At 34.5% G+C, this 27,600-nt stretch overlaps 5 protein-coding genes across 7 annotated transcripts; 4 read left to right on the top strand and 1 right to left on the bottom strand.

Moving 5' to 3' along the window:
- Positions 1-101: 101 nt before the first annotated feature.
- Positions 102-2,267, top strand: LOC102611529 (F-box/kelch-repeat protein At1g30090). Its single transcript, XM_006467394.4, has one exon. It carries the CDS (start codon positions 869-871, stop codon positions 2,075-2,077), a length of 1,209 nt encoding a protein of 402 aa, XP_006467457.1. The 5' UTR covers positions 102-868; the 3' UTR covers positions 2,078-2,267.
- A 1,627-nt stretch (positions 2,268-3,894) lies between these two features.
- LOC102611820 (uncharacterized) lies at positions 3,895-4,477 on the top strand. Its single transcript, XM_006467395.4, has one exon. It carries the CDS (start codon positions 4,032-4,034, stop codon positions 4,260-4,262), a length of 231 nt encoding a protein of 76 aa, XP_006467458.1. The 5' UTR covers positions 3,895-4,031; the 3' UTR covers positions 4,263-4,477.
- A 162-nt stretch (positions 4,478-4,639) lies between these two features.
- LOC102612108 (cullin-4) lies at positions 4,640-11,862 on the bottom strand. Of its 3 annotated transcripts, XM_025094859.2 has the most exons (18): positions 11,697-11,862; positions 11,327-11,584; positions 10,481-10,596; positions 10,028-10,374; positions 9,598-9,778; positions 9,144-9,266; positions 8,769-9,056; positions 8,249-8,374; positions 8,039-8,140; positions 7,888-7,941; positions 6,413-6,519; positions 6,244-6,304; positions 6,018-6,149; positions 5,762-5,899; positions 5,557-5,637; positions 5,373-5,453; positions 5,174-5,254; positions 4,640-5,040 (listed from the first exon to the last, which is right to left on the bottom strand). In XM_025094859.2, exons 2-18 carry the CDS (start codon positions 11,544-11,546, stop codon positions 4,927-4,929), a joined length of 2,352 nt encoding a protein of 783 aa, XP_024950627.1. In that variant the 5' UTR covers positions 11,547-11,584; positions 11,697-11,862; the 3' UTR covers positions 4,640-4,926. The 3 variants fall into 3 exon arrangements, with proteins under 3 accessions (XP_024950627.1, XP_006467459.1, XP_024950628.1); XM_006467396.4 differs by having other exon boundaries at positions 11,327-11,847; XM_025094860.2 differs by lacking the exons at positions 11,327-11,584; positions 11,697-11,862 and having other exon boundaries at positions 10,028-10,407; positions 10,481-10,593.
- A 2,854-nt stretch (positions 11,863-14,716) lies between these two features.
- LOC107175503 (hypothetical protein) lies at positions 14,717-15,070 on the top strand. The gene has a single exon (XM_015526938.2). The coding sequence runs from the start codon at positions 14,717-14,719 to the stop codon at positions 15,068-15,070; it is 354 nt and encodes a 117-aa protein (XP_015382424.1).
- Positions 15,071-24,360: 9,290 nt separating this feature from the next.
- LOC102612609 (glucan endo-1,3-beta-glucosidase 11) lies at positions 24,361-26,930 on the top strand. Its single transcript, XM_006467398.4, has 3 exons — positions 24,361-24,651; positions 24,762-25,810; positions 26,288-26,930. The coding sequence occupies exons 1-3, from the start codon at positions 24,585-24,587 to the stop codon at positions 26,360-26,362; spliced, it is 1,191 nt and encodes a 396-aa protein (XP_006467461.1). The 5' UTR covers positions 24,361-24,584; the 3' UTR covers positions 26,363-26,930.
- Positions 26,931-27,600: the final 670 nt, after the last annotated feature.

Here is a 27,600-nt window from a genome sequence, read left to right as displayed (position 1 = left end):
CAACTGAAACAACCCTTTTCCACTTGCCACGTCACCTATAAGGTCTGTGGACGCGTGCGACGTGTGAGTTATTGTCTACAGAATCAAGAAACCATTGCCACTGAATTCATTAAATGAATGAACATCCTTAAACAAGAAGAAAGAGTCTTTGGGTCACCTCTATTTGCAACAAATCAAAACCGAATATCACCAAATTTATTTCACAGTTACCTGCCTGTAAGTTTCTTTTATTTCAATTTTTGTCATTAATTTTTGCTGTTTTTTGTTTAGTTTCCAAGTTGTGTTATTCGAGAACTTTACTGGGTTTCGAATTCCCATTCTTTTAGGCAATAGTTTAATCAATTTTTTTAAATTTAATGAGCTGCGTTCTTGTGGGTTTCTTTCTTTTACCTCGTAATAGCTTAGATATCTTCTTCTTTTTATTTTCTTTTGTGTGTGAAAAGTTATAATCTGGGTTCTTCTTGCAAGTTGATATTTTGATTGTTTTTGGTACATACGAATTTGAATTTGGATATTTTAGTATTGGTAAGTTTGTACTTTTTGTTTCATGTTCATCTCATATGAGGATTGGTGGAAAGGGAATTGTTGTTTAAGTTTGTACTTTTTGTTTCATGTTCATCTCATATGAGGATTGGTGGAAAGGGAATTGTTGTTTTTGCAGTAAGAGTGGAGGAAAAAAAAAACGTAGGTAATTGAGATTCTGGATTAGCTCTTTCTGTTGCCGTTTGGAATTAGAGCATGATTATTGTTGTTTTTTTTCATTGAATATTTGCATTTGGAGGCATAATATAAATAGGAAATCTGAGTGTGGAACAAGTCCTTCGTGATATTATAGGTTCTTAAAATATTGAGTCTTAAGACAATTAAAATGCAAAGGGTTCGATTATCATCACAACAAGCGCCTGTACATAAGCTAGGGGATTCCCAGATGACGTTATCCCCAAAGTTTAGGTTAGCTGTGATACAATCTTCCTTGTTAAATCCTTCACCTCAATTAGAAGCATCTCTCAGAGCAGAACCATTCATTCCGGGCCTTCCTGATGATGTTGCACTCAATTGTCTCCTCCGGCTTCCAGTTGAGAGCCATGCAGCCTGCAGAGCTGTTTGCAAGAGATGGCACCTGCTTCTTGGTAATAAAGAGCGTTTTTTTACCCGAAGAAAGGAACTGGGTTTCAAGGACCCTTGGCTCTTTGTTTTTGCCTTTCACAAGTGTACTGGAAAAATTCAGTGGCAGGTTCTAGACCTTACCCACTATTGTTGGCACACTATCCCCGCAATGCCGTGCAAGGATAAGGTTTGTCCACATGGATTTAGGTGTGTTTCAATCCCTCGTGAGGGTACTTTGTTTGTGTGTGGAGGTATGGTCTCTGATGTTGATTGTCCTCTTGACTTGGTCTTAAAGTATGAAATGCAAAAAAACCGTTGGACAGTCATGAACAAGATGATTACAGCTAGATCATTTTTTGCTAGTGGGGTGATTGGGGGGATGATATATGTGGCCGGAGGAAGCAGTGCAGACCTTTTCGAGCTTGACTCAGCTGAGGTTTTGGATCCTGTAAAGGGAAATTGGCGCACCATTGCAAGCATGGGAACAAACATGGCATCTTATGATGCTGCAGTTCTAGATGGCAAACTTCTTGTGACGGAAGGCTGGTTGTGGCCATTTTTTGTCTCTCCGAGAGGTCAGGTCTATGATCCGAGTACTGATAATTGGGAAAGCATGGCTGTTGGACTGAGAGAAGGGTGGACTGGTTCAAGTGTTGTGGTTTATGAGCATTTGTTTGTGGTTTCAGAGCTTGAAAGAATGAAGCTCAAAGTTTATGACCCAAGCACTGATTCGTGGGAGACAATAGAGGGGCCTCCGCTACCAGAGCAGATATGCAAACCCTTTGCCGTAAATGCATGTGATTGCAGAGTCTATGTTGTGGGTCGGAATCTGCATGTTGCTGTGGGTCATATCACAAGGCTGAGCACCTCTGAGAAAAAGTGGAGCTTCAGTGTACAATGGCAAGTTGTTGATGCTCCAGATAATTTTTCTGACTTGACACCCTCAAGCTCTCAGGTTCTGTTTGCTTAGTTCTCCAAATAATCTGATCTCATGTTTTCTGTGTTGTTGAATAAGTTGTAATCAAATAAATTTATTAGCTCTGTGTTATTAGAATGAATGTATTGTCTACACAGCTGCTCAGCTTTTCTTCTTTTCCTCTTTTTTTTTTCATTTTCCCTCCTACTTATAGGAATTGGCAATGGAAGTGTTTTAACAATCATATCTCTTATTTAAATAGTCTAATATCTTAGAATTTTTAGTGTATTACGGTCGTCAATGGCAAGCAAGCACTACACAACACTGATGATAATATTTTGCTAATCCTGTGAAGTAGTTGGAAATTTTTTTAGGAGTTGTATCTGCTGGGAATGATGGAGTTTAAAAGAAGAAAAAAAAATTGTTGGTCTCTGTTGAGTGTTTTTGATAAACATTCATTGACAGAGATAGAGGAAACGCATGCATGCATTGAATTTGAAGTTACAGAAATTGCTGGGATAACAACAAAACTAGTTGCAGCTGCAGAATTAGAAAGAGACTGATCGGTGAAAGTTAGATCAGTTGGTATAGTTAAGCAAATTGTTTTAGCCTTTAGGGGACAAGACTTGGTAGCTGTTGTTTGCAGTGGGTGGGCGGGGTTGGTTGGTGTGCTTGTTGAGATGGAATCTATTTTATGTTAGGTTCTAATCTAATCATGACATGCTTAAAAGATTTGATTGTCATTACTCGTTATCAAATACAATTGATCTATGGTATGATCTCCTTCAACATGCAAGTGATTCTTTTTACAAGCAGCTTGCTTTTAGGCATAAACATTTCAATTTAACCGTTGAATAATAAGAGTGTTTGGGGTAGGAATTTCACTAGGCCATGTGTCACAAGGATAGGTTCTTTCTCGATTAAAGTGAGGTTGGAGTGTTGGTATGAATTTAATTGATTAGAAATTCGGACTTAGTGGTATGAGTTTAATTGATTTCGTTGTTTGGTTTGAAGGGTAAGGTCCAAAAGCGTATGCAGGCGTCAGTATGGTCTAAAAAAGCTTCGATTGCACTTTGACTATGATTGTTGTTTCGTTGAGTAGTAGATTTGAGTTTAAACAATAATGACACCCGCTGTGAATAGTGATGTGAGAGCGTCGTACACTAGTGAATAATGAAGAACTAGTAATTTAATATTAATGTTCTGGGATTTTATAGCTTTAGAAAGTGGAATTAAGAAAAATGTGACAAAATAAAATATTTTTTAAATAAATATGGAAATGTGTTTGAACATTGTCTTGAGAAATGGTTTTTGAAATGAATCTGAAAATATTTTTTTTTAAAGAATTCTGAAAATGCTTTCTCGAAAATGTCATGAAACTTTATAAAACGAATCGTCGATTTAAGTTCACATACTTATATTTTAGTTTAAAAGTATTAACTGAACAAAAATTCAAGTCAGAAGCAAAGTAGAGAAAGTCGAAATTGGGGACTTATTTCGCTAACCAACATCTGAGATGGCAATTACAAGTCTAGTGCCGGATGTGTCGTACCCGACCCTATCCACGTTCATGCTCGCCGTCGGTCTGTTCATCACTGATTTTCTTTTTTTAAGGCAAAATTGCAATTCGGCGAAGGAGCTTATAAGTAAAGCAATGGCATCTATCTTTTTAGTGTTGGATTACTTGCTTCTAAGTTTTTATGTTTAAATTTTAATCCATAAATGCTTGAATGAGTGAAAAAAAAAAACAAAAAAAAGGGTGGGGGGGTGTTGTGAGATAATGGACGGGTGCCAATAGCACACTACTCTTAGGATTCAATTTAGCTCGCTAGTGCCAAAAAGGCGAGGCCCAAGTTCAAAATAAAACCCGGTGAGTGAGTTTGTGATGAGGACAGAACATATCCACATCCTCTCTCCTCTCCAGCTTCTCCTCGTCGGTAGTCAGTAACAGAAATATTTATAAATAAATAAAATAATAGAATCACCGGCAGCGAGGAGAAGAGGAGAGATGGCTGCAATAACAGTAGCGATAATAGCGATAGCGGGAGTGGTGCTGGGTTGGATTGCAATTGAGATGGCGTGTAAGCCTTGTCTCGAAAAAGGCCGTGAAGCTATTGACCGATCCCTCAATCCCGATTACGATCCCGATGGCGATGCCGATACCAATATTCGCGCACCTCTTTACCCTCATCATCCCGCTGCTGCTCCATCTCCATCTCCCTCTGATCCCGCCGTCTGATTATCAATCATCCCCTTTGATTTCACTTCAACTGCCAAATTTGCCCATTTCACCTTTTTTTTTTTTTTTTTCCTGCTTTCTTTGGGAACTTTTATATTTTGTATCTGCCTGTGATGATGGCTTCTCAGTTTGCTGTGCTATGTAATTGAGTTGTATTATTTATATACCATCAGATTTCGTATGGAGGGAAATAAGAATTTATCATCATCGAATGACATGGAATTTCGCGGAGAATCTTTGAATTCTATCCATATTCCATCATATATTTTCTGCTGTTGCTATATTTTGCCATATTATCAAATATATTACTAATACTAGCATACTTTACATACCAACATTACTACCTTAAAAAAAAAAAAATAATTAATAAATAAACCTCATGTAAACTGCAGCAACCAGCAAGGTGCAGCTTCTCATATGATTAAAAGAAAGAAAAAAATAAGTAATTTATTTCAAGAAGCTCACAAGTCCAGAATGAGATGAAAGGTCTCAAAAGAAAGGCCGATTATACTTTACAATTACAAATGTTGGGTTAAAAAACGAAAAAACAAAGAAGAAGGAAAAAAAAAGGAACTACAACTTTCTGTACAGGGGAGAGATAACATTTGATTACGCCGCCATGCAAAGAAAAACATCACATTTGTGTGTGTGACAAAATGGGGGACTAGGCCAGGTAATTATATATCTGCGGATTGTTCTTGTCACGCTCCAGGTACTCCCTATCGATAAGGCTCTCAATCCTTTTCTTCAGATCGGCCGGCTTTATAGGAAATTTCAGCTGTCCAATGAAACAATTACCACGTTATATTTGTTATTTGTGGCATGGTCCAATATGACTGTGACTGGATATGAGAGATCTTATTATGCTTAAGGTAAATAAAAAGCTCAAATTGGAGCACGGGTGGTAGTACCTGTTGGAAGAGTTCGGTTATTAGAAGTGTGTGACTCAACACTTTTCTAGTCTTCATTATCCGAACAATGGCAGCATCCACCTGAAACACATTCAACCACAAAGAAATAATTCATGTCTGCTTGGAACTCACAGCAACATTAACCATATGGGATACTTATGTTTTGTCAAAATGAATAACATAATCTGCGGAGGCAAACCTGATATTGACGGTCCTGAAATACTCTTTCAGTGGTGCTAGTGTTTTCTTCCACTGTTTCCTTCATCTGTATAGCATTTACCTGCATACCAAAGAAACACAACGGTTAAGTTACATCTAGGTGGCAAATCAAACAGTCTAGTGTAGAAAGTGTCACAATATTGCTGCATAACAGAAGCCCATACCTTAATACGATAAAGGGGAGCAGTAAATCCTTCATTGAACACAAATGAATCATCATCCTCCACATCCCTTCCCTTTGGCAACTGTAGAATTTTTTTTTTTAAAAAAAAAAAAGTTATCACAAAGGGAAAAAAATGAAGACCCAAAAGTATACAAAACTTTATCAAACCAAGAAACCAAGCTGCTACTCCAGCAATAAGCACCTACCTTTTGCAGGACGCGTACTTTACCGCAAGCAAGAGACTGTAGAGTCCTCCTCAGTTCCTTATCTTCTATGCCAGTGGCATCCTTAATATCTTGAAAACTAAGCTTTTGAGCATCGTTAAATAACATCAAAACGACTGTCTGGAGGGCCGATAAAAATGTGAGCACAGTATTATTAGAACTTTAAGGTAACATCTATTAAAAAAAAAAGGAACAGACAGCACAACAATGAAGGTAATGCACAACATAAGATACCAACCTGAAATAGGGAAACTGCCAGCTCCTTTTTACCTTTAGGAAACTCAGCTTTCAACACACAGTGACCTAATGAATTTTGCCACATTAAGCGCCTTCCACTGTACTTGCTTAAATAGAACTCCTTAAAAATGTCCTGCAGCAAAAGTAAAGAGAAGGGTCACACAAACATATACACTATACTCTCAGAACTCGTAATAGAAAACAGCCATCTTCAGCTTATGCCAAACCTGATAGACATTCAGTTCATGAGGAAGCCTAACATCCATGGGGGGATATGTGGGCCAGTACCTATATGCCAGCCACCAAATGGAAAAAACATTTTAAATCCTCAGTAATATTGATTGGAATATTATAACAAAATTCTGAAATATATGGTAATTTAGGATCTCAACCTACCCGGTTGTCAAGACATGGACACTCATCTCAATCCCTGATGGGAGTTTTGTCCTGGCCTGGGATGACTGTTTGAAGGACTCATTTATCTCCTTTGATAATTCAATATCCTGAGAATGTGTGGGGGGTTAAAAAAAAAAAAAATGTAGAAACTGCTGCTGAGATGAATGAAAAAGTCAACAGAAAAGGTTAACTGAATTCACAAAACAAATGCTACAGCAACAGATCAAGTGTTAAACTGGCAAGAATAAAGAGGTTACTATTGGTTTCTAATGATGCTCTCCAACTATTGAGCTATATTTCAACAGCCTGTCTAAGAAAAACAAGTAAACACTTGATTGTGTAATTTTTAAAATTCATAGATTGGAGACCACAAGGTTTGATAATTAACACTTCACGTGACAACAATTATGAGGTAAGAATGGCCTTACCAAGACCTAGGTCTTGGATTCAAGTTCATGTAGTATGTGTGTGTGTCTAATTAACAAATTTTTTTAGACATTGGTCTTCATTACCTTCTCGTATCACATTATATGCTTATTTTTTTGTTTTCCGATTTTTATTTTGATGCGTTCAGCTGTTTTGTCTCCCCTTCTCGTGGATTTTTTTAAAATTTATTTTAATAAAGCTTCCCTCAGCAAATTGAGGCCATTACTCCAAGTGCACAGCAATGCTACTAAAATTTGACCTTCACATGAATATAAGCATATCTAGCACTTCCAAGAAAACCAAACATGCAGAAACTGAAAGACGCTTCAAAATAAAAACTGGTTAAAGAAGTTCAAGGGGCATATCAAATTTGCATCATAATTTGCCAGGAAAAGCTAATGTTTTACTCATTTCATTACAGTTTTTTTTTTATTGATAAGGAATATTATCATTTTACCACCTAATGTTTTCTGACGTATTACTTTACAACAAAAGTTTTCTGACAATTGCTTTTTCCCACTTTATGTTTCAGTTTTTTTTCAATTTATCATCAAACAGTTTAACTCCATTAATAAATAAATTGCTGATGTTGCAAGGGTATTTCAGGAATTTCTGTATATTTAGTATTTTATAAATTTCACCAGGTGTAATATTTACAATTTTATCAATTAATTATTTTAGACATAAAAGTATTATTTCTTTGTATATAATTAATTCTATATTTTTTTAATTTAAAGGGTTAAATTACACTTACACAGTTTAGGAGTAAAATAGACTTTTACTATAATTTTTGTTTAAAATCACATTAACTAACGGTTTGGTGGTAAAATGATAAAAACTGAAACATTAAGTGGGAAAAAGGAATTGCCAAAAAACTTTAGTGGGAAAGTGATATGTCAGAAAATATTAGGTGGTAAAATGATAATATCCCTATTGATAATAGATAAGCAATCAACTAGGTGATCACTCAATTTTAGTTCTAAAGTTTTAATTTCCTCAGAAATCAATGCATTTCCCTAAACAGAATTTATATGGAAAAACATGCACACCTTGAACATCCCTTCAAGTTTGTTTGTAAATTGGCTGCCACATTCAGTCTTTAGCTGCATTAGAACTAGACATTTGTTAGTATGACAACATCATAAACATTTGGCAGCAACGTGAAGTCAAAATAAGAAAATAAGACTTCTTGCCACTAACCTTGGAAATCATAGATTTCTCTGCATCAATGGAAGCACTCTTCCCCAACAGTAACCTTTTTGCAAGATCCTTTTTATAGAATGCTTCAAACACATCTTTACCCTAAATTTGCAAAACAACAACAACAACAATAATAATAATAAATCATAGAAGACTAGTGAATAAATATTTTAAAAAAAACTGAAATTTCTGTCAAGGATGTATAGTTACCTGAATAAACCTGAATAAAACTAGAACTTTATCAAGTGTACCCTCCAATTCCTCTTCTGAAGTACCCTTATTTCCAGCCCGAAGCTTCTCATCCAGAAACTTTGCAATCAGCTCAGCAGGTCGGTTCTGTAAACAGGGGGGGGAACATGTAACTATTAGCCACAAATTTCTAGATATAATCTTCAAAAAAATTAGTGGTAATGGCGGACTGATACAAAATAAGGTCCTGACTGATATCTGGTGCAAGCTTTTAACATCTTGTCATATGATCTGAAATCTGGAGCCAGTTTTGGTTACATTTAGTCATATATGTAATAACAAAAGCAACCATAACAATCACTATTATGACCTATCCTCTTTAAATGCTACTCTCATACTTTCTTCATGATGAAATTTTGTTATCCTACAATTCAAATCCGGCATTTAACTAACAAATAAATACAAATGGAATAGTTTATTTTTTGATGTCCAATCGTAACGTTGAAATGGTGGAAGGAAAAAGAAAGTGGGATATGCTGACCTGACGAAGATTAATTAGATACTCAAATGCGTCCTTTATTGTGTTGCAAAATGCTTCATTCTTTGAGAAGCTTTGTTCCCATATTGTATCAAGAGAAGCCTTGAACTCCAAAAGAGACGAAACCATATCTTTATCTTTCTCTTCATCCATGACAATGCCATGCCCAGTTCTACGAATGTACATAGCAAGGGCCTGCCTTAATGATTCGAGAGCATTGACCCTTGAAAATAGTGAGTACATCCTCTGTAGGTCCTCAGTACGATGGCCATCCATCAGCATTGTGAACCCCTGAACAGAAAGAAACCATAACTACAAAAGCAATCCAAATTCTAGTATATGCATAGAGAGAATAAGCTAAAAGAATTAACTCCACACCTTGTCGAGAATTGCAGATATATGTCGTTCAAGAAGTTGCCTTTCGGCAGTTGCTATAAGTGGCTTTCTTGTGCTTACATCAAGGTATAGTAAACATCTTTCATGTTCTTCATGCAACCTTATCTGTGAAAGAGAAGGAGCCATCAGCAAATCCTAAATATTTCAACATACATCATGAGATCATAAGTAAAACAAAACTATCCAGGGAAAATTATCCGATCTGGGATTCCTGGATTGTAGTGCAGTTGGATTCCAATTTTTTCCCCCCAATTTTGTTGGCTACACAAATTTTGTTCCCAGATATTTTTCAAATCCAGGAATCCCAACTATCTAGTTCAACATTTTAGGTAACAGAGAGCAACGTAAAACAAGCAATTTGTAGTTATGTATCATGCAATAAAAAGAGACAAATATATGGCAGCTAATGGTGGGCATAGAGGAATATAAACAGTACCTCCACGTGCTTCAAGTAATCTGGAACATCTGATTGCTGCATGTATTTCATGCCTTCGGCGGCATAAAACTCCGACGTGCACTCAAGAAATGGTTTCTCAAAGCTTTCTGAGTAAATTCCCAGAGCGGTGAACATCTTCAATAGATGATTAAGGAGTGTCCTATCAACAGCTTCACCTAATCTAAAAGACAGTGCAACCACACCCCACCCCAAAGGAAAAAAAGAAAACACTGTGAATTCCAGAGCATATCAAATTAACCCCCACCAACAACCACAATTCAATCATAAAATTTGTGCCAGGATCAACTAAAGGAACATAAAAAAATTCAACCCATAGATATAAAAAGAGAAAAATAACTTCATTATTATTGATAATCTAGAAGATTTAATGATACACAGTATTGGTTATATTTAACTTTCTAAGCATTACCTTTCCCTCTCAATCATCCTTAAAAGACCAGTGACGGTTTTGTGCTCAACTTCTGAATATGAAGAAAGATATTTCCGGAAAAGCTGCAATCCCATGTCCCACAATGAACGCACATTTGGTGTTTGTTTCACATATGTTCTATCTAGATACAAAGCTATACCACGAATCATCAACATCTGATCACAAAGATCCTGCCAGCATCTCTCAACCAGTGATAAGAAAACCACCAAGTCAGGGCTTTGACCGACCAACGATCGAATTGCAGCAGATATATGTTCTTCACACTCCTTTTCAATTCGCTGATAAAGGTTTCCCCCCATCTTGTGCAGGCAAAGATCATTGACAGCCTAAGGATGACATAATTTTTCTTTTGTGAAACCCTCATGCACGACAAATTTCACATTAATAAGAGCCACATTATTAAACAAAGAATGAAAAATTATTTATATCTACCTGATATAGCTTTTCCAAATCACAGGAAGTTGGTTGTTTCAAGAATATTGCTTTTATAGCTAACTTCAGCTTTGCCCATGTATCCTCCTCAAAATTTGTAGGCAGTGTGGGTTTAGCTTCACAGACACAAAATTCAGAATTATTTATCACGTCAGCATATCTTCTAAAATTAGACCATAAGTTGAGAATTCTTCAAGTTTCAAATTGCTAGACTAGCAATATCTGCCTCAACAAGGTTTTTCCAGTTGCATTAAACATTTGCATATGCAACCAAATTAAATAGAAAATTGAATTGTACCAAATCATCGCAATGAATAACAATAAATTAGAACAGCACACCAAAACCCTAGCTACCAAATCACTTCTAACAACTGATCAGATTGATTCAAACTATCACCAGGGAAAACCCTAGATTGGTCTCATTTTTACTTACTCAAGTGATAAAAATAAAACCCTAGTCAGCTCCTGGTTTAATAAGTGCCTCAGGGAATAAAATAAAATGGAACCAAACAGACTCGGCCAATCAATCCGAAATTGCAATTTCCTAATGGTTACAAATAAACATAGCAAAAGTGAGAAATACCCAAATCAATTTCAACCAATGGATAAAGTTCCTCAATTAACAAATGAAAAACGAGAACCCAGATCCCGTAACCAATCCAATTCAAAGGTCCACCAAATAAATTCAAGTAACCACGCGAAAAGATCAGCTCAAAACAAACAAAAATCCAAATTTAAAGCCTCTCCAATACTCAGAAGCAAAACCCTCGAAATCCTCAACCAAAACCTAAACAAACAAAAGACGAATGATCGAATAAAAGAAACAAGCAGTAAGCAAGGGCGTACCTTTGAGGAGCTTGATGACAAGTTTTTTGGCGGGCTGAGGGGGCTGGGCTTTTTTGCGGGATAAATTGGCGGCGGCTTGTTGTCGGGGTTCGTCGGGCTTAAGATCGTCATCGAGAGAAATAGAAGAGGGATCGAAAACGGCGTCGTTGTCGTGGTGGAGACCGTTCTTGTTGGCGGTGTCCACAGAGCAGGCCACGGCTTGGGACTTGGCCTTCTTCATTGCCGAAGGTGAATAATTGTTGCTGTTGTTGTTGCTGGCTGTGCGTTTGTTGGGGAGAGACATGAAATAGCTCGTTTATTAGTGCATTTTTAATTCACTCACTGCAAATTGAAAAAAAAAAAAAAGGGGGAAAAAAAAAAGCACACGCACGCAGAAGTGAAAAAATGAAGAAGATTTGATATCTATTTAGATTTTTAGATATCCTCCTCCCCGGCTCCTCCTGTACGCGAGACGGACACAGGGATAGAAAGAGGCTGTTTTTTAGTTTTCTTTTTTTAAAAAAACAATTTGTTTAATTTAATTTAATTTTCTTTTTTCGTTTCCTACTCCCTAGAATTAATAAGAGTTGTTTATGTACCATGTAGTAAGAAGATGCATACAGAACTTTCTTTTTTTTCTTTTTTCTTTTTTTTTTTTCTTTTTTCTTTTTTTTTTTTCTCGTGACGAATAAATTCAATTGCCCATTTTTCAGATTTTATATCTATTCAATTAAACTATCAAAGCAACCCTAAATACGGTCTTCGATCAACTTTATTTAGGGTTGCTTTGATACGTTAATTGAATAGATATAATTTTTAAGTCTTAATTTTAAAGTGTTTTGATAAATACTTACAGTTATGATTTAAAAGTTAGGTTATACTAAATTACATTATATATAATTTATATTTGATTCAAGAATTACACATCTAATCAACCACTCGGGCAGTAGCCCGAGTGGCCAGGGCTGCTGCCCTCCAACTTGGAGGGCAGCAGTTCGAACCCCTACAAAAGTATTGTGGGAGTATTTCCTTCCTCAATTAATTTGAGTGAAGGTAGTCTTCTCCCTTACCCATGAGTGAGGAGTAGACATTCCTCGAATATTTGTGAGGGTTAAAATCTGGGCAGAGTTCCATTAGCATTGATGTTAGTTAGTTCCAGTAATAGTCTGATTTGTAAATATCAGTAATAGTCTCATGTATATGAGTTGTAATCTGAGCAATAATCTCATGTAATAAAAAAAAAAAAGAATTACACATCTAATCAAGTATTATATTTGATTAGATGCATGTTTTGAGTTATTAGATGCAACTCTTAAATTGGATATAAATTACATATAATATAATAAAAAAAAAAAGAATTACACATCCAATCAAGTATTATATTTGATTAGATGCATGTTTTGAGTTATTAGATGCAACTCTTAAATTGGATATAAATTACATATAATATAACCCCTATTTGGTATTGAGATACGGTAGTTTTAAAGTTACAGCGGTTATGGAAAAAATTATAAATACGAAATAAAAATTTATAATATATACTAAATACAATTTTAAATAGTAATTTGACAAAATTAATAAAAATATAATAGACTTTTTATCATAAAAATATAAATCCAAATTAACTTAACTTCCAAGTTACATATCTTTTAAGTTATACATGTCCAAACCTCAATTCCAATTAAGACGATTATTTAGCCACACCCAATTTGGTTAAGTTAATTTTTTTATTTTTTTAATAATAATAAAATTATAACATCTTAATTATTTTTATCAATTTTTTTGTTAAAAAAATTACCTTGCATTGTTAACCTTTGTTTTATAATTGCAGCATCTTTTTCTACGATAATACGATACTTCAATATAGAATAAATCTAATTGACCTCTCGAATAAAAATTCTTAAAAAATAGTATTAAAAATGAATACAAAAATTTACCTACACTTCTACCCTTTAAAAAAATATTTTAAACAAAAAGATTTTAATTGGTAGCATTAAAAACTGAGAATTAGAAGAAGCTCAAATCAACTCAAGGGGGGAAAAATGCATCAGGCTTGGGCTTCAGTTTGGTTGAGACCCAGTGCAAGAGGAGCGGCGAGCAACATCAAGCAGAGATGCCCGTGAAGTTAAAAGTTTAGGCCGAGGAAGCCCAACACTTGTTATCCGGATAGCAACTGACACTCCACCCGAAGCCCAACGGAGATCCTTTTGCTCTTCCACAGTCATTGCACACTCGTAGGGCGTAGCATCAGCAGGTCCCTTTCCTTTACTTGGCGATAAAATAAGGATGGATTTGATTTGACACTGACGAGGATGGAAAATAATTTTGAAGGAAAAGTTTAGAACAAGTGGCGGTATTCTCGTCCAAAAATATGACAAGAGAGAGGCGATGAAAATCTCGCCACTGCTTCTAAACTTTTCCATCTAATGTATCTTCGGTCTTCGTCAATTTCAGATCCATCCTTACGGACTTTCTTAGTCATATTTTAATTATTTATTATTTGGCACCTACTAAGTTTCATTATTTATAGTTGACTTAAACGTAATTTCTCATGACTGCCTAATTATTTAACAAACTATAATATTGAGTCATACCAAAAACTGATTTTACTGTTTATGTAAATTTTGAAGACTCTAATGGGTATTTTATATATATAAAGAGAGAGAATAAAAATCAAAGTGGTGATATAAATTATATAAAAAAAGTAAATCTCGTCACAGTTTTTTTTTTTAATTCTTTTAAATACTATATAAATAATGAGAATGTGATTAATTAATTAGGAATTGATTAGACGTTATAACGTATGATAAGAATCAAAGTGACTGAGAAGAGTTAAAAATAAGAAAATAATAATGATAATAATAATAAATCGAAGAACACCGAATTCCTAGTGACGAGATTCTACAAACCTCTCTTCAAATTTACTTCACATAATCGTCAAGTTTGTTCTCGATCGTTACAACCATCCAATGTAAACAAATGAAAGCTAAAAGTGATAGCATGAACAAAACTGAATTAACAGGACAAGATGTGTTAAAACTTATTTATAAGTTTAATTCCCGTTAGCTAGATAGCTCGAAGATCAAATGTAAAACTTAGGTAAGGTAAGCTAATAAAGCTGTCATATGTGGCGATGGAAATTGGAACAATAAGATTGACCATGAAGATTCCAAGTTGCGTGCCCTTGACTCGATCCAGTGTGAGTCATTATTGACTGCCAAAACGCCTCATCAATACCCCACCTTCACCTTGTGTCCCCATTTCTTGCGACTCTCCCTCTTAGCTTCCTGTATATAAGTAAAACTCACAATTCTAATAAAATAATCATACAATTTAACGCAGGAAAAGATTCTCCAAAAAGCGCTTTTTTTTCCTTTTCCTCTCCTTCTTTAATTTATACTAGTTACAACGATGTCAAGCAAAAAGCAAGAAGCCGTTAAGGTAGTACTAATGGATACTCAGTACGTAGAGACTGACCCCGTCAGCTTCAAATCCGTCGTTCAGAAGCTTACGGGCAAGGATTCTAGCGTTGCATGGATTAAAGAAAGCAACTCATCATCAGCAGCAGATTCAAGGAGAGAAGTTATATCAGTTGAGGTTAATAAGCTTGAAGGCGAAGTCGTCAACGATGATAATAATAATTATAATGTGTCACCGGTTTCCATGTTATCAAAAGGCGTGTCGTTTAAGGACTTGGAGGTTAATAGGCTGATCTTCGACTTGGAGTTCCCTCCGCCGGAGGAGTTGCAGTGGCTGTGGGCATAATATAATTTGCATTATTGAATTGTAGCTGCTAGCTAGCTAGCAGTGGCATATATATTAACTATTATGAATCATGTTTCTTCTCAGTTGACCTTAAGGGTCGTTAAGTGTAATTTATATTATTATTTATTTCTCCTCTCTTCTGTCAGCTGGGTTAATTGGTGTTGATGTTCTTGTGATGGAATGTTAATGGTTTCTAAAAACTGGATCTATATATTGTATATTCAAAACGGCGCTCACATATTTTTGCTGGGAAGTCTATTTGATTTAGGCTTTTAATTATTTAGATGAGATGATGGCGTAGTACTGTGAGCTTGTGTGGAGTATGTGGCTACCCAAGACTCCACGACAATGTGGAAAAAATACTTGGTGGAAAAAATTTGTGAATGTTTGTATGCATGCGCGCAAAGAGAGATAAGCACGAGGAGGTTTTAATTTGTCAGATCCCAAATAGAGTTATTAGAATATTAATTCTCATTAACCTGTAATCCCATCTTTTGATTACTATATTAGCACTGCAACTGATGGCTGCTGTGCTTACAATGGTTTTTTTTTCCAATGAAGATTGAATTATAACCAAAAAAAAAAAAATCTTTTAATTTTTTTTTCAGTGTATTGAATTATCTGATATCCAAAAATCACATTGGACCCCCGATTAATCCATATTCGAGTCGGGTAAGATCATTAAAACGGAAAAACTCTCCCAACAAATATAATTTTATTCAATTTAAGAATAATTCTAGGCCCATAAATACATATACATAAATTGATGTAAATTTTAATTTTGTTCAATTTTATATAAATTGATATGGCATAGCATGATTTGCTACTTGAAGATATAAATAATAAAAAGCAATGACGTGGGATGTTTTCAATTCACTACATCAATTTGTACAAAAATATTTAATACTTGTATAACTACTCTTAATTTAATATGAATTATTCATTTCTAAGATTTGAGTGTATATTCTTACCGTCAAATGCTAGAGAATTACGGACTTGCCCTTGGATTGAGATAGTTGCCTTGAGAGTTGAGATTGACATTTGAGAAGAGCTGACGGTGGAACAGCCACATTTTGAGGCTTAAGTCAGTTTGGATCCGGAGAAAGCAAGGGAAAATCTAGGGAGAATCTTTGAATGAGTGATAAGTTAGCGAAAGACTACTTACTAAAAAGTAGGGGTGGGCGTTCGGTTTGATTTGGGTTAACCGGTGAAACCCGAACGGATTCAAAGCTTCAACCTGTTCGGGTTAAATTTCGGTTCGGATTTTTTTTTTTTTTTTTTTTTTAAAGATTCAGCTTTTGAATTAAAAAATATATATACATTAAACCAAAAAATCCCTAAACAAAAATCTCACCGTCTCACTCCCTCCCCTTCCTTGCTCCCTCTTCTCAGTTCCCACTTTCTGAGTTTCATGGCCGACGACGACAGCAGCAGCCGGCAACCCCGTTCAGCTCCAACAGAAACTCTCGGTCTCACCATCTCACTCCCTCCCCCTCATTGCTCCCTCTTCTCACTTTCTGAGTTTCGTGGCCCACGACGACAGCAGCAGCCGGCAGCCCCGTCCAGCTCCAACAGACACCAGCCGTTCACCACAGCCCACTCGCCGTCAGCCAGCACGCTCGCCCGCAACTGCGCTATGCGTTCACCTTGCATCCCACTCAGCCCAGCACAGTCTCGATCTGCCGATGCTGTAGTTGCTCCGAGATCAAGGTTTGTCTCGCTTTGCCGATGCTGTAACTTGCTGACTTGCTCGCAGCTGATGGCAACAACCCGAATCGAATTTTAAGTTTTTAACAGCCTGTTGCTATTAATTAAATTGTATATTTTTAATTAATTGATTGGTAATTATTCAATTATTTGGAGTGGGTTTGTTGTTGTTGATTGATAATTGAACAAATAGAGATTGTTATTAGTTAAATTGGAGTGGGTTTACTGATAATTGAACAATTGGAGAGTGGAGACTATTATTAATTAAATTGGAGTGGGTTTGTTGCTCTTATTATTAATTAAATTGGAGATTGTTAATTAATTGATTAATCTTTGCTTTTTTTTTAATTTAGAAAATGGCAATATGCTGAATTGCTGATTCGTAGTTATTATTAGTGTTATTATTATTGTTTGTGTTTAACTTAACTGTTGTTCGACAAAGTTATATATATTTCCAAATGTTGTTGCTGTTATTGTAGTTATTATTAATTAAATTGTGATATTTGGAATTGAGAGTTTTAAATTATTGAAATGTTATTAAAGATAATTTGTAGTTGATATTTGTTATTAAGGATGTTTGGAATTGAGATTTTTGGATTTTAAGTGATTGTTATAATTTTTGAATTAAATTGTTCCTTAAGGATGTTTGGAATGTTTGGAATTGAGATTTTTAAATTGTTGAAATGTTATTAAGGATGATTTGTAGTTGATATTTGTTGTTAAAGATGTTTGGAATTGAAATTTTTAGATTTTAAGTGGTTGTTGTTAGAATTTTTAGATTAAATTATTTCAACCCATTCTAACCCGAATTATTCTAACCCGAACTAACCCGAATTAACCCGAACCGAAATTTTAACCCGAATTATCAACCTAATCCGATCCGAATTGCCAACCCAAACCGAACCGAACCGAACCGAATTAAATTCGGTTCGGTTTGGTTCGGGTTGGCGTTTTCAACCCGATTGGGTTCAATTCTCCAACCCGAACGGGTTGAAACCCAAACCGAAACCCGATTTGCTCACCCCTACTAAAGAGCCTATGAATAATAGATGCTTATTGGGCACTATTTACAAGCCTTTTGGGTCTCCACAAGAGGTTTGGACTTTTCCTAATGCGATATATAATCCCCTCAATTTGAAGGATCAAGATCATCTCCTAATATGATCTTTATCTGAACAAGTGTTATTAATATGATTGATGATTAATAAATGAAAAAGAAAAAAAATAGTTAAATTTTAATCATTCACTAATATAAAAACACACGTGACACAAGATCTGTAAAAAATCAAGAGTGTTCAAATCAGAAGAGGATCTCAATCCCTATTTGAAACCCCTCCTCTTCATCTTCATGTTTTTGAAACCCCTCTTGAAGGGATTGGTTATTAGTTATGCAATGATATGTATAGGACCTTTATTTTTCATTATGTTATGTTCTAATTTATACTAGGCTCTAATGTATTAAAAAAAAAAAAAATCCTCATCTGTTTGAGGTTGTGAACCGTTTTGATTTATCCACATAGCACATCGCATGACTTTTTCCAATTGAAGCAAAAAGAATATGGCTCCTCCAGAAGATCATAATCATACAAAGCAATAGAGTGGGAAAACCCATTAATGCTCCTTGTACAAAAAATGGCTTACAAAATTTTCATTAAGGTATAAACATATTAAAATATAAGGCTAGATGCAGTCAACTTACATTTTATCAAGATATTTTATTTCTTTTTATACATTTTATCAAAATTTTGTGATCTAAATTTTTATTATAGTAGTATTTTCCGTTAAAAAACATAAAGAATTAGAGAAAGGCACATGAGAGGAGAGGGAGAAAAGAATGGGAACATAATATTGTATTAAGTAGCAGTTAATGCTCTTAATTCATTAAAATTAAGTTAAAAAATATTTATTTATTTATCATCCAATAGATGAGTGACACATGTGATTAGATACGGCTTAAATATTGAGATTTTTAATATTATTAGACATATAATTAATAAATTTATTTTTTAAAATAGGTGTAGAAAGTAATTTGGTGGCTTCAATAGTCCCACCCTTTTATAAATTTTATACCACAAAAATGCCCAAAATTTAATTTACTATTTGGGACAATCTTGTGTGAGTCAATAAAATATATTGCTCTTGACACCCTTTTACTACACCCATTCGGTATAAATTATATTAACATAAACCATAATTTTTATCTTTCTAATTTCATTGTTCTGCTTCTTGACGGTGACATTATATCAATTTCAAAACAGTACCAGTTTTTTTTTTTTTTTAAAAAAGAAAACAGAATGAGCAGTTTGGTTTCGATTCATCCATATTAGCAATTTTGATACTTGGGCTTCCAATTCCAATACTTCTTGAAACAATCGAACCTTTAAGAAATCATACTAATAATTTTGTGACTAATATATATATATAGAGAGAGAGAGAGAGAATAAGTTCTTAATTGGCATGAAATATATTTAATTTTCTGAGTTGAAGTAAGCAAATAATTAAGGACTGTTTTGGAATTTTAAAAAGCGTATTGAGTAATTTTTTTCATTTAACAAGTGAATAAGTTCTTAATTGGCATCAAACTTGTTTTGATATATATATAAACTAATTCATTGTGTATTTACATAAAAATAATAGTAATATTAGAGACCTCAATGTTTATCTTTAACTACACATGCCATTCATCTACTAGAATTATTATCTAATAAATTTTAAAATTAGTTAATTATTATTATCATTTAATATATAAACATCACATCAATTAGAACCTAAATATCGAGATTCTTAATAATTATTCTTTATGTGCCAAGCCACTTAAACGTTTAGATGCTAGCATAATCTCAAGTCAAGTATAAGTGCTTTAAATTTTCATTTTACAAGATATATGACTGAGAAATAATAACTCCTTTTTTTTTTTTTTAAAGAAAGAACTCCTTAGAAATTTTTTTTTTGTTTAAAGAAATAACTTCAAAATTTTGAAGCATCCGAAAAGAAAAATGTTGGATTGCAACATATTCTGCAAAGTACAAAACTTGGCCTTGAAAATAAAGTGCTTTTCTATGAATTAACCAAAAAGTAGAAATTTCCGTCATGTTTTTGAAAACAAGTTTTTCCTTTTTCGTACAACTCAAAATGTCTTTAAAGGTTTCAACCACAACCAGCTGGCTCTGATAAATAAATCAGTGGATAAAGTTGAAAAATTGAACTCTGCCGCTGTTGGGCCATGATGGGCGAGCCACAAGTGCTAGTGCTTCGTCAAATCTCTAATGCTTTGATTCGGAGAGACAAGTTCAGCGTAACCGTTAATTGGCCCATCAGTATCACTATCCATTTGCAAAGTACTAAAGAGAGCCTTTTTGAGATGGGACTTTAATTTGAACAGCTACAAACAGACACTAATGAGGGGGAGAATTGCGTGTGATATACCTCATTTGCTCTAAAATACCCAATAAATTTGCTTGTGGATGTATAAGCACAACAATAAATAATGTACAGTTAAACTCATAAATCAACAACGAATAAACTCGTAATGAAATCAAATCAAACTCTAAGCATATAAAATGTTTACATTTCAAATATACATCATCCACCACTTGATAATGCACATTTTGAAGAGTTTATATTTATCAAAAAACTCTGTATTGGAGGTAAGAGATAAAATAATGAGAGAGAAAAAAAATGGTGAGAAAAACAAATCGTGAGAAATAAATGGTGAGAGCCGAGAGGAGGAAATTAATAGAGGAAGAAAATGTAGATAAATATTTTTTTAAGGATATTTTTTATTTTTTCTACCTTCATGAGGCATATTTATGTAATAGGATATAGATTTGATATTTATGGGCAAATGAGGTATATTTAAATAAAATAACCTCTAATGAGGCTGATTTGCTAATTTTAAAATCGAAGGGGCACTTACCTACCAGATCCATTAATTAGTTTTCTTTTTCTAGTCAAAATAATATTTTCATGTAATTATACTGAGACAGTCTGATGCTCTTTTCAATTTCTCTCTACCGAAACTCATTTCAACATGCTCTAGTCCTAAAGGTTTAATTAAGTGACTTTCAAGCAAAATTCATTTAACTAGGCACCCAACTTCGAATTATTAGAGAAATAAATAGCTAAAAATCAATTTAGACTATGCTCACACTATCTTTTAAAATTTATCAGAAACATAGATTTGAGGAAATCATGAGTGGTGATATCTACCCTTTCATTATATCTCACTAACCCCTACTTTAAATTAATATTTTTCTATTCCTAAATTAAACTAATTAAAAAAATAAATATTTTTTTATTCTCTGTCATGCTCTCCATAGATCATCTATGACATCTCTCTCATTTTTTTAATTGATATATAATTTGAATCGAATATTAATTTATAATCAAATTTCAAATTGAAATTAAATAGAATCTTAGATTATCACGCAAAGTAAAAACTAATATCATCAATAATAAGAAAGCTTACCACTCATTCATAAAATTTAACAACAAGTCCGTATTGAAACTCATCATTTATGTGTTGGCCGATGTGATGGTTGATAGTGAAGAGGATAGGTGGTGATGGTGGCAATTGTGAACTTGTACTTGATGAAGATAGGTGATGGAGGGTGCCGGTGATGGTTATGCCATTGAGAGTGGAGAAGAGATAATAAAATAAAATAATAATTTTTTTAATAAAAATAATTATGAAAAGTAATAAGCTAAATTAAAAAGTAGAGCCGGTGAAATAATCTGATAGCTCAAATATCATTTATTGGAAATCATAACATGGAAATAGAAGTTTAAAGGGCACAAACAATGAAATATAATAAAATGGGTTTAAATGAGGCATGTCTCAGGGCTCACGCCCTAACATATGTAGTTCTAATAATTTATATATTTGTCTATTAAATTTTATTTTATTGACTACCAATTACTTACTATACTATACGTATTTATTTACTCACATATAAATTTAGATCAGCAAAAATCTACATTTGACAATGTTATCAAAGACACTAAACATACAGTTCACCCATTTTTGTAATTTACAAGATACATCTAATTTATAGTATTTTGTATTTGTATACTTCCACATAATCTTATTTCAACACCATGACTACTGCATAAAATAGACAAATGGATGTAGCTAGGTCCACTATTACCCCAATTCCAAAGGACCACCATAATAGAGCTCTTTACTTGTCAAGAAATATTTGCCTTTACATAACCATACACCAATAACCATTTCTGCTTTTCGTTTCTTTCAATTGCCTTATCAATTGATAATTACCTTTGTTGCAAATATGCAAAATAATCATCAGCTAATAATTAGCTCTTGCGCCCTTTTTATACAAAGCCATGAAAATTGGGGGCCGGGGGGGGGGGGGGGGGATTCTGGATTCCCGACATGGTTAAAAATCTTGGAAATTGGGAAATGATTCTTACATTTTTGGAATCCAATCTAATTCTAAGGAATAGAAATTCCTGGAAAGAAGCATGTCAGTGAGCAAAACACGTACATGTGCATACACTGCTAATCAAGAACAGAAGAACTTTCGTGCAATGCATTTGCATGCACTTCACTTACTTTCCCATTCCTTTTTCTTCCATCATGCTTCTTCCTTTTAGCACCAACGTCTTCTTTAACGAAAGCTAATGTCTTTACTTCTTTATCATATCTCTCACTTGCACAAACAAATCTGTTTGGATATAAAAAAGGATAAATAAAAGCTATATAGCATTGACCGGCTAACAAGGGACATATATGGTGCTCTTCCATTTCTTTGGTTCATGGGTTGTGGAATATATGAAGATATCCTCCCTCTCTTCGTTTACTTTTTCATTCTTCATTAAGAAAGCAGAGAAAATGAGGTAGGAAATGTTAAATTGATTTTGATGACATGAATGGATGCTTTAAACAATTAAAGGTCCTTTTTGCAATGTGATCAGCTAGGCTTTCTTTTTATCTCTTTTTCCAGCACCCGATCACATGCTTGGCTATGGTGACGCCTGTTAACAGTTTACAAAGCCTAACATCACTGCAACTTGTCTGCCTTTGAGATCCAAGTCTATCTTGTTAAGATTAATTTTTTGTACGACAATGCATTTGGATTGCAACCTTTAAAAGTTAATTGGCCAGTAATTTAACAATTTACATTAATGTGTATTTGAATGGGTTTCTAATGTCATATTGAGAAACATATAATTACATATTATATGCTGTAATAACCCCCCCCCCCCCCCCCCAACAAAAAGAAAAAAAAAGGTAGCTTAATATATGTTAACTTACTTAGCATACTAGCAGACAAAAACTTTATTATTGAAAAATCAACATGCATGATTGAGATATTTAGTAATATGGTCAGGATTTTCGATCCATAGTTAAACTAAATGAGAGGCCTCTCATTAATCTTGTAGACTAGTATTAATGCCTTAAGGCAGAACGAGTGCCTATTTCTCCAGTTTCAGTAATTTCAATTTGCTTGCCTTTCCCTTGTTAAACTTTTCACCAGTTGAATCAATGGGGTGCAGTTTTAGGATGCGATTGTACCATTCAACGTCCTAGATAGCAACTCAGAAGCAAGATTATAGCCTCATCCAACCAGCGAACAGCATAGAATGTTATGGAAGGCAAGATAATAAAGTTAAGCTGCAATACGGCCATCAAAATAAATATCATGTGCCGAAAATGATGGAACATTCAAAACACGAACTTTCAAATCTCTTTCGACTTTTTTTGATGGCCGGCCTAGTTCTGATCTCTTTCATATGTGTTAGTACAAACTATTGTTGACTGTCCGATGTGTTAGCGAATGAAAAGAGCAATTGGCATCGTCACCAAGCAAAGAAACATAAGCAGCCTCCTTGCCGGAAGATAAGGACACCTACGTCTCCAAACAATTCCCACGTATTCCATTCCTTATCCGCTTACCAAACATTTACTTTTCATTGGGGTTTCCTTTCTTTAATTCAATTTTGGCCAAATTACGTAAGATTTTTTGTCTTTGAATTTTTACCTCAATTACGTACCCATGTCACACACCTTGTTAATTTGTACATCTCCTCATTAATTAAATCATTTTTACGATTTTGTTCATTCTACTTCTGACCAAATTAAATGACTCTTTCATTCCGTTTTTAAGTAAGTCGTTTTCCAGTGGATTTTTTTTTTTAATTCACTAATCAATTATGCGCCGAATTATTAGTATATTGAATGAAACTAGAGGCTTAATTAAGCTTGGTATCATCTTCTAATTAAGTATATTTAGGAAAATTTACACAAATACAAAACAGTCCAGCCGCTGCCCTAAAAACGTAGTAGAGAATATATTGATATAAAATAGCTAAGATAAAAGTGGAATCTCTTATCATTATCATGCACTAACATTTTTACCGCACCCCAAATGTAGGGATCCCCCAATTGCTTCCTCCTAATTACTAACTAATTGATTAGTGGGATATTCCATTGCTTTTGTCTGAAGAAAGTGGCTGAGGGCAATTCTGTCAAATAGGAATGGAAAAGAGACAAGTTGTAGTCTTGATAAAAAAGCCAGTTGACGAGTTGAAGAAGTTGAGAAAACCAAGTCATTTAAAGACAGGTTAAGAGGTAAGAGCAAAAGGCAACATTGGTTACAACTTACAAGGCAAGCTAGCTATCCAACACACCCCCACAAAACAAAACAAAACAAAACAAAATTTCAAACAAGCAAAGAAAAGAATTCATAGTCCTCCTCTTATTTTGGGATCTCCCAATACTTCTCTATAACTAACCTCTCTCCCTTTCTCATCTTCAAATTTGCAGGGCCCTTCTCTCAATCAATCAATGGCAACTTTTTGCAGGAATATTGCCTTGATCCCATTTTTTCTTTTACTTTCTCTCACTTTCTCAGGTAATTTCCTTTCGCTTTTATTTCTATAGCTTAAACTTGTCTTAATTTTCATATTAATCCATTGAATTATTCTTGATTTCTCTGTACGTCGTTTAATAATTAATTTGCAGATTTTGGAGTCACCTGTCTTGGAGTTAACTATGGACAAGTAGCTAACAATTTGCCGCCGCCCGACAAGGTTGTTGATCTCTTAAGCTCTCTTAAGATCACAAAATCAAGAATTTATGACACAAATCCTCAAGTCTTAACAGCATTCGCAAACTCCAACATTGAGCTTATAGTCACTGTTGAAAACCAAATGCTGGCTGTTTTAGTGGATCCTCAACAAGCACTTCAATGGGTAAGCACCCACATCAAGCCATACTTTCCGGCCACAAAGATCACCGGCATCGCAGTCGGAAACGAGGTCTTCACCGACGATGACACGTCACTGATACAGAACCTTGTCCCAGCCACTGTCAGCATTCATGGTGCTTTAGTTCAATTAGGCCTTGATAAGTACATTCAAGTTTCTACACCTAATTCCTTAGCGGTTTTAGAAGAATCATATCCTCCTTCAGCCGGTAGTTTCAAAACCGAAGTTGCCGGAATCATGTCACAGTATTTACAGTTCTTGTCAAGTACCAAGGCACCATTTTGGATTAATGCATATACATATTTTGCATACAAAGATGCTCCAAATAGGATTTCCTTAGATTATGCACTTTTTAATCCTAACTCAGGCATGGTTGATCCATACACAAAACTTCACTACGACAACATGCTATACGCACAAGTGGATGCTGCTATTTTCGCCATGGCTAGGTTGGGGTATAATGGTATTGAAGTTAGGGTTTCGGAGACCGGGTGGCCATCGAAAGGCGACCCCAACGAGGTCGGCGCCACCGTTGTGAATGCGGCAACATACAATAAGAATTTGTTGAGAAGGCAAATGGCAAATGAAGGGACACCATTGAGGCCAAATATGAGGCTAGAAGTTTACTTGTTTGCATTATTCAATGAGGATATGAAGCCTGGGCCAACTTCTGAAAGAAATTACGGTCTCTTTCAACCTGATGGCACTATGGCTTACAATGTGGGGCTCTCTGCCCTTTCAACCCCTTCATCATCATCAACACCATCATCAGCTTCAATTTCTCTAGCTTCATCTGCCACTAAGGTAAAACCTTAGGTCAATTCTGTGTCTTTTTTCGCTTTTCTCTCCCGTTACATCATCAATTTCTTTAGCTCTTAAACCAAAAGTGTATAAAGTTATTGGAGACAGCAGATATTTAATTGATGTGAATGTATGTCATAAGTCAATAATTAACTATTGTATACGTAGAGCAGTGTTACATATTCTAAATTTTTCAACCTAAAAAATTATCTCAAATGATGTGGCATTCATCAAATGATGTGGCATTCATCAAATGATTAGTGATATGATATAATTAATTTTCTTGGATCTTGTAAAGAATTTCCAAACACTCAATTAATAACACATTATTTGGAATTAAATTTGAATAAAAATTTGGAATGTGTACCATTACTCTATGTTTAGTGAAATTTGAGCTCATGGTTTTATAAATGTCTTCGTTAATGATAATTAGTCTAATTATTTTTCTCTTTAAATGGGATTACGTTTATCGTGAAACAGGCAGCAAACAAGGAAAATCAAAGCTTGGTGAACTGGATGTTAGTGTTTTTGCTGACCTTTCGAGCTTTTATGTGAAGAGCATATAAGCAAATGGAGTGCATGTAAATAATACTTTTTTGGCAAGGCAATTTGGGGTTTTACTTTTGGGTATTTTGGAACGCACTTGACAAATAAACACCAATTAAAAAGACCAAAGGTATACCCATTTTGCCAATTTGTACAAGAAATTAACAACTACCAAAGCACTCTGGATCTCCAAGTTGGTGGTGATTGTTTCGTACTCATGAGCCTTCTCCAAGCATATTGCCCTAACCATCATGACCAATTTGTCACAAATTCATCTCCACTCTTCTCAAATCCCGGCATTGGAATGGAAAAAAATTAGCTTAATTTTTTCTTGGAGAAGCACTTCCATCCGTAATTATTATGCTAGATCGATATTGTAATTTGTTAAAGCATTGTTTTTTCAATTATTACTCTATCGTTTTAGGATATATAAGTATGCAATGTAAACAGTTATATTTCTTGAAGAGTATAGAGTAGTGCAAGGCTACCATATTCTTAATTTCTTATTGGTTGCAAAGAAAGTCCTCTACTTTTGGACGTGGAATCCATAACTGTTGTTATAATATAGAACGTTTATTTCTCACCTTTCCTTTTTCTCTCTTCATAATAATAATAAAAATAAAAATAAATAAATATATAACTAATAGGAGATAATGATGATAATGTAATTAAAGTGCAAAAGGTAAGGCTTTGTTTGGTTCTTTTTCTATCCTAAGCACGAAATTTGGGCGGCCTAGGTAGCTTTATTCCCTGGCAAAATAAACCGTCAGCATTTGCATTTGGTCATTGATTGCCAGTTCTTCTCCTTTATGGCAAAGGAGCTTTTGATTTGTTTTCTCTTTTCTTTCTCTCTCTATTTTCCAGAAATGGGGAGAGACAGTTTACGCTCAGCCTTACAAAAACCTGATGGTGATAATTAATAAATGATCTACCGATTTCGGATCAGCCAACGTGGAGCACATGCAGCCCAACATTTCGATATTTCAAGGATCGCACCATCAGTTTTTTTTTTTTTTTTAATTTGTGGTCACAAATTTACCCAATAAATTAAAAAAAAAAAAGTTTTTGATACCCCACTAAGAATTAGGGGATCATTGTGTAAATTGAGATCTTTGAACTTCTACTCAAAACAAAGTCTTTAATTAATCTGCTCATTTCCGAATAGCGTTAGCGTGTTCAAGATTAATCAAAAGAAAATAATGCATATACGATATGATTTTAGTGAAAGAACAAGCTAAGACTGAGAA

Source organism: Citrus sinensis, chromosome 2, assembly GCF_022201045.2.
Source record: "Citrus sinensis cultivar Valencia sweet orange chromosome 2, DVS_A1.0, whole genome shotgun sequence".
NCBI lineage: Eukaryota > Viridiplantae > Streptophyta > Magnoliopsida > Sapindales > Rutaceae > Citrus > Citrus sinensis.
The sequence above is the reverse complement of the archived record's forward strand: the minus strand, read 5'-3'. Positions and strand labels throughout refer to the sequence as shown.